The sequence below is a fragment of the Lepidochelys olivacea genome (genome assembly GCF_965140295.1).
Source record: "Lepidochelys olivacea isolate rLepOli2 genome assembly, chromosome: 2".
Classification (NCBI taxonomy): domain Eukaryota; kingdom Metazoa; phylum Chordata; order Testudines; family Cheloniidae; genus Lepidochelys; species Lepidochelys olivacea.
The window spans coordinates 215799754-215813569 of NC_140412.1; the positions used below are offsets into that span (position 1 = coordinate 215799754).

Below are 13816 nucleotides of genomic sequence, written 5' to 3' on the forward strand. Positions count from 1 at the left end.
CTCTTAATAAATAAATGAGAATAATAACCAAGTAAGTGCAGTAAAATATAACCGCCAAATTCATAGCTGGTGTAACTCCATTGAAATCAATGATGTAGCTAGTGCTGTAAAATATAATGGGCCAGATTCATAGTTGGTGTATCTATCAGTGTGCCTTCATTGTCTTCAGTGAGCTAGATTAGGAATAAAGGCTCAACATTTCAAATTCAAATGCACATTTTGACCTTCATCCTGCAATTTAACATAAGAAACTAATCTTCTCTATGCAAAGTGGATAAGATATATATGTAAACTGTTTCTTTATAAGTTCAAGATCTTTTCCAGTAATATGTACTATCATTTTTCTTGGAATAACCTCAGCTTTCATAATGAAGGGCTTTATCCTGGTCATTAAATTTCTGCTTGAGATGGGGAGTGTTAGGGCAGGCTCACACTTTTTTTTCTTTTTTCTTTTTAATAGTTGAAAGACAGGAAAAATTCTTTTGAATGTTTTCAATGTTTATGTAATCAGTACCCGTGTTGCCAAAGCATACTTAAAACAGCTGGATGCCTGCTGCTTTCCTCCCCCTTTGTTGGAACTGCCGCCAGAACAGGTAGTCAAAAACGGAAAGTAGGGAAAAATTCAGGCATCTGTGCTCTCTCTCAGGAAAACAGCTGTGGCTTCCATAGGAAGCACTCATTTTTTCCCATCAGCCAAGACTCTGGATACCCTTGGGTCCTCTTTTGGCATGGCTAGCCAAGTAGGATGCAGTTTATGGCTTAGAACTTATGAGACAAACCATTTGGGCAGTCCCATCCCTGGCAGAATGCTGAGAGAAATTCTCCAAGCTGCAAGCCACATGTGAGCCTCTGACCTCTTACTAGCACACCATGGGAGAGGTTAACAATTGTTGAGACTTCAAGCATCCCTTTGACATACAAATAAAACAATACCAAGTAACCTTTCCAAGGCATAAGAATATTCCAGATATAGTGTCCTTTCAAATCTAGGATTCAATTTAGAAAAAAATCTTGCAATAGGAAAGATGATATATTTCTCCAAAAATAGAACCTGGATTTTTTTAAGCTTCTCTACGATCATTAATGATATAGTGGTGTGTAACTTTTTTAAACTCAAAATTAATCATGAGATACCAACAGATTCTCACACCATTCTTAGGTCTTGCATGGTGTAGTACAGATACATGAGAGTGGTATTCTTAAATGGCTGGAATAAGGTAAGGAATACATAAGATCAGCTTGCTGGTAAGGATGTGACTCATTGATCATGTAATTAGAAACTGTATTATAATATACTGGTATGGGAAAATTGATAATGAAAAGCTGGTTAGAAATTATTTATATGAAGCTCCTCATAGAATGGGTTAAATGTAGAGAGCCAGATCTATCTATCTTAGGTACATCGATGCTATCCATTACTGTAGTATCTGAGCACCTTACCATCTTCAATGTATTTATCCTCACAACAACACCTCCGTGAAGTAAGGAAATGCTGCTATCCCCATTCTACAGATCAGGAACTGAGGCAGAGAGAGATTAAGGCTATGTTTACACTTGAGCAGAGGATGTGATTCCCAGCTCGAGTAGACATAGTCACTCTCATCAAACTAGCATGCAAACAATAGAAATTTAGCCACGTTAGCATGAGCAGCAGTGGTGCAGGCTAGCCACCTGGAGCACAAACCCATCTGTACCCTCTGAGTATGTACTCAGTGTAGCTAGCTGGGCTACCGCATGCCACGGCTCAGACTACCACAGCAAACCTACTATTTTTAGCAAGCTAGTTTAATGAGAGGTAGGGAAGGTATGGCTATGGGAGCTGGGAATCACACATACACCCCCAGCTCAAAGCTCAACGCATAGACGTAATATAAGTGACTTGCCCAAGGTCACACAGAAAGTCCATGGCAGAACAGAAAATTGAACCTAGGTCTGTCAACTCCCAGAGTACCACTTGAAGGGGATTCTCTTGCCTGGCATAATCTGGGGGTGGTAGATAGCTGTCTGCTCACCACCCACTCCCTTCTTACTGGTGTAGAGTACATGTCAGAGGCATGACAAGGGTGGGGCTGAAACACACTGTAGCTGCTCTAACTTTTGACAGGGGCTGGTTCAGCCTTGTCCATCCCCAGGGGAAAGAGAAAAGATGGATTAGAGCCAGTTTTGTCTCCCCATCTCAGCTGTGCCAAATACATCTGAGGATTGACACCAGAGAGCCTTGCCCAAAGCACCCACAAAGGCTGGCTACAAATAATCACTATGAGGTGTTGTCTAGGGTAAACATTCTCATTTCTCTAGACAGACTCATGAACAAGCTGACCCCAGGGGCCAGTTGTTGGAGTTGAGGACTTCCTTTCAGACTATGTCTACACTATAAACACTAGCATTTGTAGTGTGGACATTTCCTACACCTATGGAAGGAGTTTTTACATCAATGTAGTTAATCCACCTCTCTGAGGCAGTAGCTAGGTCAATGGAAGAATGCTATTGTTGACCTAGGTGCATCTACACTAGGGGTTAGGTCAACCTAACTAAGGTGCTTTTGGCACAAAATTTTTCACAGCCCTGAGCGACGTAGGTAGGTGATCTAATTTCTGAGTGTTGATCAGGTCTCAGTTGCAAAGCAGCTGATCAAAAGAAGCATTAGTAGCTTTGCCCATCTGAATGTAGTATGCTCAATATTGAGAACAAGGGTGTGATCAAGAAGAGGTGACTTCTGGTTTGAGAAGTTTCCCAAATGAGAATTACAAGGGCCATGACAGGACATGAGAACAAACAACATGCTGAGAGTAGGACAGAAAGAGAGACCAAAAGCCAGAAAGGGAGCTGCTTTTCCAACAGCAGGGCTGGAGTAATCCAAACACATTTTCTCTGCCTTGGAACTAAAAAATACTCACAATTTACTGTTCTTGGCCTTGCAAGGGGTTTGGCCCTCAGGCTGGGATGTGTCTTGTCTGTCTAAAATGTGGATGTGTATCTTCTATGGCAAAATTTTCCCTTTAGAGCATCAATGAATATTAGTATATTTCTCTTCTCTTCAACTGTCCAAAAGGCTTTTTGTGCAATGTAGACCACTTTGACTAATCTCCTTTTTTCAATGAAATGCTTAACTTCTTCCTGTGGCCTTTTGGATTTAAGGACAATTATGGTTTCACATGAACTTCTCTCCTGGCTTGGTTTCCCTCAATCTCATTCACTGTGCTGAAACTCCCTTCAATTTGTCATTCAATTGCTTTATCCCTTTCTTCACATTCTATCCCTAGGTCACATTTTGTCTTAGTCACTGTAGCCAGCTCTTTTCTACCATTTCTCTTTGACATATGCAGCAGAGTTTTACTGTCAGAGATCTAATGTCTCAGAGCAATTATCTGGGGTTGGGAACTCTTTTCCCCCAGGAACAACCTTGTTTTGGGACTTGAGGGACTTTGGGACTTTTCTCATCAGGGTAATTAAGTGAGTAGAGATCTTTTGCTTTGTAGGCATCGGATCATTCTCCCTCCTTTCCCCCTTATCTCCCACACAGACACCATTCCAAATAGCTAGTTCTTGGTCTTGTTCACTAGCTTTACTTTGGGCTTCTATCTCATGTACTGTCACAACGGCACCAGTCTGAAATGACCATACATTTACATAAATATTATTATTGCTAACACTGCAACCTTTCATTGTGAGGTTGAACACTGTTACACCGTTCTCTTTTCTAATGGTCCTCTTCTTAATATATTATTAGGGAAATATTGTACTAGCTGGAAAGAGAAACAAGGGGATTTATTTACTCCTAGGTCTTTAGCTGTTGCTCATAAATATTAAGTATTCGGAGAGTAGAACCCAATCCAGAATTCTGTAATTTTAGAAGTTCAGTCATTTTACTGGAGTATGCTATCTGCAAGGCATTTCATTGTATGAGTTATATGATGTGATCATTGCAACAATAGGTATATGGATGGGTTCATCCTTGGTGCCAATCCATTTAAGCGAATTTGTCCCATCATTCCAATAAAAGTTCATTCCCCAGAAAAGAATGATTAAGAAATATAGTATCTAAACCTTTTTTAAACCCATAAACCTTACTGGCCAATAGCCCTAACTCTGTCCCTGGCAATGTACATGTTCAGCACTTCTTGTATATAGTATTGCAAAAAAACAATTCTGAACGTGATTAACGATCAAAACTCTGCAATAAACTATTGACTAAACTAAAATTAATTCCACGTGTCTTCATTTAAGGTGAAAAAACTGCTCTTCATACATAATTTTGTTAATATTTTATGAAATGACATAGTTCTTCTCAGGTGTGTCTGATTTACCCTCTCTCTTGTGTTGGAGTTATAAGTGATGCAGTGATGTGTATATAATTATTCTTCAGCTGCTGACAGGCATAAAAGTAAATGACATGTTACATCTCAATGAGCGCATTTCCTGTAAAAATATTTAAGAAAATAAACTACACAGCCTTTGTAGTCAAAATGGAATGGGACCATTTCAAGTATTACATTTCTGCAATGAACAGCTTCTAATAAAACTTTCAATCTCACTTGGCCTGTTAATGTACAGCAGATTAAACCAGTATGTTTACTCATGGAGACATTTTAAGGTTTTGCCTACTTGGCTTCTATGAAAGCTTTATATTTTAATTTTACAATATTTTAAATCAAGTCAGATTTGTGAGAACTACTGGCAGTCATCCATTCCTGTTGCTTCTTAATCTTAGAATTTTAAGTGAAACTGAAAAATAGAAGATTTAAAACAGAAATGAGATATGACATTCTGCCTTTGCTACCTTTTCTGAGCTGTGATCATAGATAGAAACCCCATACGTTTCTCAGACTTGCTTACCAGTAATGGTTTGTTAGTATATTAAAAGCACGCATTCAGTACTTTTCATCTTCAATGAGCATGAACTAGTTTATGTTCCCAACAATCCTATGTGATGAATCTGCTAAGCAGTAATAGGTCAGTTGAGGGCAGTAAGATGAATTTGTGAATAGTGAATCTGCTGCTGCTGCTGCTGATCTTTTCTGCCCACGAGGGATTTAGTGCCAGTAAAGGATGATCCAGTGGCAGCAGGTGAAAAATGTATGTTCTTGCCAACTCTTGTGATTTTTATTGCAAGCCTCTTGATGTTTGGTGTTTTCTCTTAAAGCCTCAGCTCCGGGAGTCATGTGGCTACATCAGAATCTCTACTTTCATTTAAAAAAAATAAATTTCTAGCCCTCATGGCTATGGAGGCAAACTGGAAAATGTAAACAGTTCAAAAACAAGAAGGTGAATAAAATGACACACACACCCCCAAAAAATGAATGAAGAATAAACATGATTTTTAAACTACTCTCCTGATTTTTTGGAGCTTTCTCATCATTTTTGAAAGCTTGGAGTTGGTCATGCTATGGGACCCACCAGGTGTTAGGGCATGGTTCACAAAGCAGGCTATCAGGGACTGTGGCAGGGCAAAGACTGTGGTAGTACACCATTCCAGTAAAGGTACAGTAAATCATATATATTTCTCTTGTATAGACAGGAAATTTTAGACAGACCATTCCAGTGCGTTAGCAAGGTCACAGAGTATATTTTTGCAGTACACTTTTTACCTGCCTGTTAAAATAAGGGATCAAAGCTGGTCCAGTGGGAGTTTTGCCAGTGACTACAATCAGAGCAGGATCTCTGGTTAGTTTGTTTACCAGAATTAAACCTTCAGAAAGATGAGATGAATATAAAATGAGACAACTTTGTGATATAACTGAGTTATAGAGTACTGTCTAAAGTTACAGGTTGGGCTCCACCCTGTTTTTCTAGAAAAGAAGATAGTAGCAAGGCCTGATAGAAAAAAATTCCATGATAATACTGGTTTCAGAGTAACAGCCGTGTTAGTCTGTATTCGCAAAAAGAAAAGGAGTACTTGTGGCACCTTAGAGACTAACCAATTTATTAGAGCATAAGCTTTCGTGAGCTACAGCTCACTTCATCAGATGCATATCGTGGAAACTGCAGCAGACTTTAAATATACACAGAGAATATGAAACAATACCTCCTCCCACCCCACTGTCCTGCTGGTAATAGCTTATCTAAAGTGATCATCAGGTGGGCCATTTCCAGCACAAATCCAGGTTTTCTTACCCTCCACCCCCCCACACAAATTCACTCTCCTGCTGGTGATAGCCCATCCAAAGTGACAACTCTTTACACAATGTGCATGACAATCAAGTTGGGCTATTTCCTGCACAAATCCAGGTTTTCTCACATCCCCCCCACCCCCATACACACACAAACTCACTCTCCTGCTGGTAATAGCTCATCCAAACTGACCACTCTTCAAGTTTAAATCCAAGTTAAACCAGAACATCTGGGGGGGGTAGGAAAAAACAAGAGGAAACCGGCTACCTTGCATAATGACTTAGCCACTCCCAGTCTCTATTTAAGCCTAAATTAATAGTATCCAATTTGCAAATGAATTCCAATTCAGCAGTTTCTCGCTGGAGTCTGGATTTGAAGTTTTTTTGTTTTAAGATAGCGACCTTCATGTCTGTGATTGCGTGACCAGAGAGATTGAAGTGTTCTCCGACTGGTTTATGAATGTTATAATTCTTGACATCTGATTTGTGTCCATTTATTCTTTTACGTAGAGACTGTCCAGTTTGACCAATGTACATGGCAGAGGGGAATTCATTTGCAAATTGGATACTATTAATTTAGGCTTAAATAGAGACTGGGAGTGGCTAAGTCATTATGCAAGGTAGCCTGTTTCCTCTTGTTTTTGACTTTGAGTTTTCTTCATTCCAAATTGGTAGATATCTTTGGCAGACTTTAAGTGGGGATTGTGTTCATGCAAAAACATCCTAACCTCGATTTTGTATCTAGAGACTCTTTTGAGAGGCACAGTAGCCTTGTATTTGAAGCACTGGCTTGACATGCAGGAGATACAGATTCAGTTGCCAGCTCTGCCACAGACCTGGGGTGAGTCTGGAATGAGGGTGAGTCACGTAGTCTCCCAGTCCTGCCTCTGTAAAATGGGCATACTAACATTTCCTGTGCTCTTTCAGGCACAGGAACTCTGCAGGGCTATGTGTACAGTGGCTAGCACAAGAGGTTCAGATCTTAGCTGCGGCCTTTTGAGGCTACTGTAGGACTCTTTAGTAAACAAGGAGAGTTTAAAGCACTCCAACATAGTTGAGAAAAGGTCTACATAGCATTTTCCTCTTACTTTTTCATCACTTGTTAGGAATTAAATGTAAAGCTAATGAGCTATGCTCTATAGCAAGAAGCCACTCCAGGAGTAAACTACTGGTGATCATCTCAGTTGGTTGAAGAGATATAGCTTTCAACCTTGTGCATCACAACACATCCAAGGCATGCACTAAGAGCCTGCTAGTGCACATGCTATCAATGCTTATTGCTATATTATGAACGGCTTGGAGTGTTGAGAAGTGATTTAAGCAGGACCTAACTAGTTAGCAAAAGGAAGAGAAAGGCCTGGTCTACATTTAATATTTAGATTGACATAACTATGTCGCTCAGGGTGTGAAAAAAATCACACCCATGTACTGTAGCTAGGTCAACCTAACCCTCCATGTAGACACGGCTAGCTCAATGGAGGAATCGACCAAGCTCCCACTGTGTAGGGAGATGGATTACCTACAGCGACAGAAAAACCCTTTCCATTGCTGTAGGGAACCTCTACACTACGGCACCACAGCAGCATAATTACAGTGGCATAGCTGTGCCACTGTTGCGCCCATAGTGTAGACAAGGCCTGAGTCAACAAATTACTTAAGCCCAAGTCTCAGCTCTTCAGGGCGCCAAGTATTCCTGTGAGCTGCCTTAGTTCTCATTGAAATCAGTGGGTACTGAAGGTACTTAGCGCTATGCTAATCAACCCCCATGCTCTAGAAATGCCCAGTCTGTATGAGTTATACTGTCTTTCTAAGAATTGCATGGGGAAATACAACTTTAATACAAATCAAAGTGCCACTTTAAACTGAATGCATGGTCTACCCAAAAAAAAAAAAAAGGCAAAAGAAACTTCTACTTCCTTTCCCACCCCATACACTTCCAAACCCCGTAGCCAGCACACAGCCTGAGAAATCGGACTGGGCATTGGGGAGATGAAGAGTTAGGGTGGAAGGAATTCCCCTCCTCCTCCCCCAGTTGGTCTACAGGCACTATTATAGCTTTTTAGTCACAGCAGTGTCTGAGGCCTCTACACTCCACCTCCACATGGGAAATGGCTGCTCGATCTGCATTGTTGCTGATCTACTAGTACTACTAGTTGCTTTTCTGCTGCCCTGTTGCTGCCCAGCCCCAAAAGAGCACACAGGAAGCGCAGACCTATGCCCATTCTTTCCAAATCCTGACTTCCAGCAGAGCTGCAGTAGGTCTCCTGCCTAGATGCATCTCTTTTCTCTCTTCTAGCTAACTCTGCCCCCTCCAACTGATTTATATGTAAAAGCAGGAAGATCACTGTAAAACTAGTGTTCAGTGCTAGTATCACAACCAATAAGCTCATGTATTTGAGGAATCTGGAGTGCTGTGCCCAAACACTATCTTATCAATGTGGAACACTGTTGTACCACCACTTAAGTGTTTATTCGAAAGTTTACACTCATGTTTATCAGCAACTGGCCCCCTTGAAAAAGATGCTAACAATGGCTTCATTACTAGTGTAGACAGAACAAAGCCATTTTCAACATCTTGGCAGAAAGCATTTTTGAGACCCGTTAGAAGCAAATCTCAAGGACTCTTTCTTTAATGACTTTTCGAAAACTTTTATCTTGTCTACTGCAGCTGTTAAACCATTGCCAGCACCAGCTCAAGGGGAACCTAATGCTGATAACTGTCTTCCGCATCAAGTCAATCGCCTAATGTGGATAGGGCATTAGTATCATACCAAACCTACCTGTGCAGGTGCAGTGAAGATTATTTTAGCACTAAGCAATGAAATATTTACTGAGAGCATATGCTGTGATTCTAGACATAGACCTAATCCAGAACGAAATAGTATACGATCTAGCAATTGTAAAACAAGTATGATGCACATCTTCAGACACAGACTATGCAGCACCAGTGTGATCAAATGCTAAAAAGGAAATAAAAACCCTATGGAGGATATGAGACTACAGTTATCCCACCCAAAAAACCCAAACTCCACCTTTTATAGATTGACTGGATCCCTGCAAAAACATAATTAATGCTAACTAATCCTGGAAATGCATATCAGAAACATTGCTGCATATGGGACTGTGGTTTTAAAACCGTTCTGGTAAGAGGTCTTGGAGAGACATAATATATACTGGGTTTTTATTTTTTATTTTTGTTACTATTGTTCTGATTCAGCTGCCATGCAAACCACATCTATTTATGTTAAATAAGTTTTCCTCATTCATCAGTGTAAACCAGAAGCAATATGATGGGCTATTTAAAGCATCAGTTGTCAGCAACAAACTTATAGTACAAAAAGGGAAACTTGACTTCCGCTAAGAATTTTAGAACAGTTTACAATCTTGCAAATTTAAGCCCTAATCCTGCATTGAGATTTAACAGGAGCATCCCAAGATTTCATGTCTACTAAGAGCCCAAATTTGCAATGCCCTTGTCAATGTCCTTATCTGTATGAATAGTTCTATTTAGACTAATGTGGACAATTTAAATGAGAGAGTTTGTATGAAAAGAACCTAATGAAAATATGGATGTGTTTGAAATAGTGTGCTCCCCTTCCATCAGTATAAATAACAGATATGAAGTTTGATTTCATAGTTATCTGGGTAATAATACTACTGCAGTCACTGGTAGCAACTGCTAAAATTAAGATTGTAAAACAGTTTCCATTATAAATCTGTTTTCACTGGCTACAGCATTCTGAAAAATGTATGTTTTGGGCTAAAATGTTCCATGCACGATTGCTGACCACAGTACATTTTTTTATTTAAGTCTGAGGGTGAAACTGTCAGCTCTTCTGGGAGAGGGGGAAAAAAGTGCTTTCCCACTGTTTAAAAAAAAACAAAAAACTAACCATGCTTTTTTTTTTTTCCAACCATTTTTGTTATAGTCTAGTTTACTTTGAAAATTGACATGTAAATAATTTTTAGTGAGGGGCAAGGAATAAAGAGTCTGGACAGGGAATGGCAATTTCCAGGTGATTAGTCTGAAAAGTATATATTGAGTTTATACAGCAGAAAATGTCAGTAAGCTGCAAGGTAGGCACTACGTGGGAGGCACACTATGCATGCCTGAGCAGTTTAGGAAGTGTGCATTTTCCAAAATGTGTTCAAAGGTAGCAGTCGGGTACATTTACGCTCTGTCCTGCTGTCCACACCCTTTAATCTCCCCAAACTTTCTCGTGTTATTTTAGTGTAATCACTAGATCACACAATCTGTTCAAATTTCTCAGGCTCTGTTGCACAGAATGTACTGGAGGATCCAGAGAAAATTAAAGTCTATGACCACGCAGTGGGCTTCTGCTCAGTTCCTCCTGTGGTTGGCTCAGCTGGCTTTAGGTCAGCTTTGTGGCAGTGGAGCAGCACAGAACTGTTGTGATGCAAGGTTGGATGTGGCCCATTTATATTCTCTGCGTTTTTTTCCCACTGGCGCAGCCTTATAGTTTCATGAATGCAGTACTTTGCATTTAATATTAGCAACCCTGAATTTAGTAGGCATTGAATCAATATTTTTTGTAGAACTCTGAAGCCAAACTAATTCTGCAGAGTGTGATTTGTCATTCTGGATATAACAGCTATAATTTGAAATAGCCCCCCACCAGCATACATTGCATTCTTTAACAAACTCACAATAAAGAGTTTAATTTAAAAAAAGAGAAGGAGAAGGAACTGCATTACCCCATTTAAAAAATACACCCATGATTTTTTTTCCAACTTATAATAGTAATAACAATCTCAGCTGAGGACATTTCCTGGGGCTTAATGGCCCGTGGCTGTACTTCAGGTGATCATCGTCTACCAGCCGGTCATTAATCCCCTAGAAATGCCCTGTTCCTCAGTCATTATTGCTTAAATATGTTTCTTCTCTAAATAAAATACTTCTATATTTAATGGATCTTCCAGGGATAGATGTGTTCTTTCAGTGGTAGGGACTGAAAGAAGTTTAGTAAAATGTCAAGGAAGTGCAAACTATGAGAAGGGGAGAAACTCTTTCCGTTAAATTCCTAAAGCCTGTAGACTCCAACATCTATTCTTCATAATTTAACAATATGCCTGGAATTCTTATATTGATGTGTCTCTTGGGAGAGTTCTGCTTTTTATCCATTTACCATAATTACTATATAATTTTTAATTAAGAAAGCTTCTCTAATGTTTTTCACTCTGTTCTTTATTTTGTAGGTTTTATTTTCACTCTGCATTGCATTCTGGGGAGTACAAATTATGAAGAAACTGATCTCCAATACAGCAAAACATCAGTGAATTATGGAAAGAGCCCTTGGGAATATGCTTCAAAGTTGCTTGAAATAAGTTGACGGTGCCTCTTTCTGAAATGCAAGCATTTCACATAGGCTAGGTAGGAATCATGATGTTTTATGAAGGTTTGAAAGATGTATTAAAAATGGTCATGTGGTTTTATTTGATCTTTTAAATATTGATTCTCCTGCCTACCCAAGTTAAATTTAAGGTCCCTATATTATTTTCTTGTGCTTTCACAGCACTTTTTTTTTACATTCAAGGGATCAGAATATTCTTAAAAAGCATGTAAAAATAATAGCATTTTTCAATCACTTTATTAGTATGTAACCATATGTGGAAAGCATTCTTCACAATAGCAATAATTAAAATCATATTTGTTGCAACCTGGTAGTCTCCATAGAGACTAAATCTAAAAGAATGTGAATGTAAATTTTTCCATAATGATTGAATTACAGTAGAATCTCAGCGCCATGCCCAATTGTGTGTTCATAACATACAACTACATAAGGATGAGTAATTGAGACAGGAAAATGATTTAAAACAACATGATACAATAACTGATTTGTATTAATTGAAATGTTTTCAATTAACTAGATGATATATCATATGTGTTGTATAATGCAGGCTTGCAGCTTAGGTTAATTTGTTTAAGGAGTACACCCACATTTACCAACAACTTTAGGACTGATCTCACCAATACTGACACAAGCGAGTTGTTCCATTGACTAAAGTAACTCCTGTCACAAAGCATTTGCAGGATCAGGTTGTTAATTTCTAGTTGCCCTGACCCCCACCCCCAGACACACACATATCAAAGTGATCCTAAGGGAGATGGATCTATTGTTCTGTGTGAGGTGCTATTTTAATTATTTCTAGTGATATAGGAAAATGGGGGGAGGCTCCGAAAAGCAAGATTAGCAAAAACAGAGGAGATGGGTTGTTCTTCTTTCCTTATGCTTTTCCAACTTTTAGTTGTTCCAAGACTAAAAAAAGAAAATACTCAAAATCAAGAAGCTAAAAAACTTTAGGTTGCCGTGCAAACTTCAAACGGCAACCTAAATACCTGGATTAAAATGTAGTTGTATTGGTTTTTTGTTTTTTCATTTTTCTCTACAGTACTAAGATGTAGTAATAGAGAGCTCAGATGTGCATAAATATCCTGGTTTTAGTCAACCCACAGTTTTAGACTTTAGCTGTAGCAGAGAATTGATGCCAGCATTTACAAGTTGGATGCCTCCACCTGGCCACCTAACTCTATATTTAAATAAAATGGGTTTGATTTTCAGTGGAGTTGAGCATCAGGCCTATTTTTTACCCAAAATGTTCAGTCAACTAGAAAGACAAATTGCTTGTGCCTATCACCTGGGGCTATGCTGAATCCCTAAAATATGTTTAATTGGGAAAACAGGTGTCAGTTTGAATTGAGATGAGTCTAAGACCTTTCATAAAGTGTGGGAATGTTTGGATCCAGGGTTTTGATTCAGACCCTTTTCTAAAAGATGAACAAATTGTTCCTTGGGAATGTTAGAAGTATTCAGATTTAAAGTATTGAGTTTAAATCCTTAAACATAAATTTACTCATACATTGGTAGAATTCTAATCTCTGATTAAGAGATTAGATAAATGAAATCAAATATTTCTAACTCAGATTGTGGAAATGTGATCTAGTAGTTAAAACACAGGCATAGTAGCCAACAAATCTAGGTTTTATTCCCAGTTTGTGACCTTGACCATGTAACTTATTCACTCTGTGCCTCAGTTTTCCCATCTTTGAAATGGAGATAAAAGTACCTACCTCACAAGAGTGTTGCGAGTTTGATTTAAATGATGTGGGTAGGTACCATGGAGATGAGTGTGCTATATTATTGCTAAATGTCACACATTTTACATTGAAATGTATTCACCCATCAGTAGCAATCTTTGAAAGCTCCATAAACAGAATAATCTCACTGGGGTATCTCCAGAAGGAAAGGAAAAAATGGCTGATTGAGCTAAAACTCCGCAGGTTCCTATAATGTTGGTTGCAGCCGATCTTCAAGTTCCCATGTTTCTGAATGCATTGTGTGCACTAGAAATTTGTATTTGATATGTGTAATATTGAAATAGCCAAATGACTATTTTAATCTGATTATAATTTATTAAATTAATTTTAAAATTACCATAACCAGTGTCATTTATTTATATGTTGTAGTGAAAAGAACATGATGTCTAAAGTAAGCATAGGTTAAGACTTTGGACTGTCAAATTATTTCACATTTAACATGAAAATCTTCAGAATTCACAGGGAGTATCCAAAAATAAATTCAGTAATGCAAAGAAAAGGAAGTCAGAAATATAAAAAGGTGAAGTAATTTATGATGGAATACCAGGGCTGGATTCTGTGCTGTGCCTCCTGGATAACTCATCCTACG

At 38.7% G+C, this 13816-nt stretch overlaps 1 protein-coding gene across 1 annotated transcript in view; it reads left to right on the forward strand.

The window, feature by feature from the left end:
- AGMO (alkylglycerol monooxygenase) overlaps window positions 1–13528 on the forward strand; it is a 270471-nt gene extending 256943 nt beyond the window's left edge. The window contains exon 13 of the mRNA XM_084621348.1: window positions 11328–13528. Within this exon, the coding sequence (XP_084477474.1) occupies window positions 11328–11408 (81 nt within the window). The 3' untranslated portion in view covers window positions 11409–13528. The remainder of the gene's footprint in view (window positions 1–11327) is intronic.
- The last annotated feature ends 288 nt before the right edge of the window (window positions 13529–13816 follow it).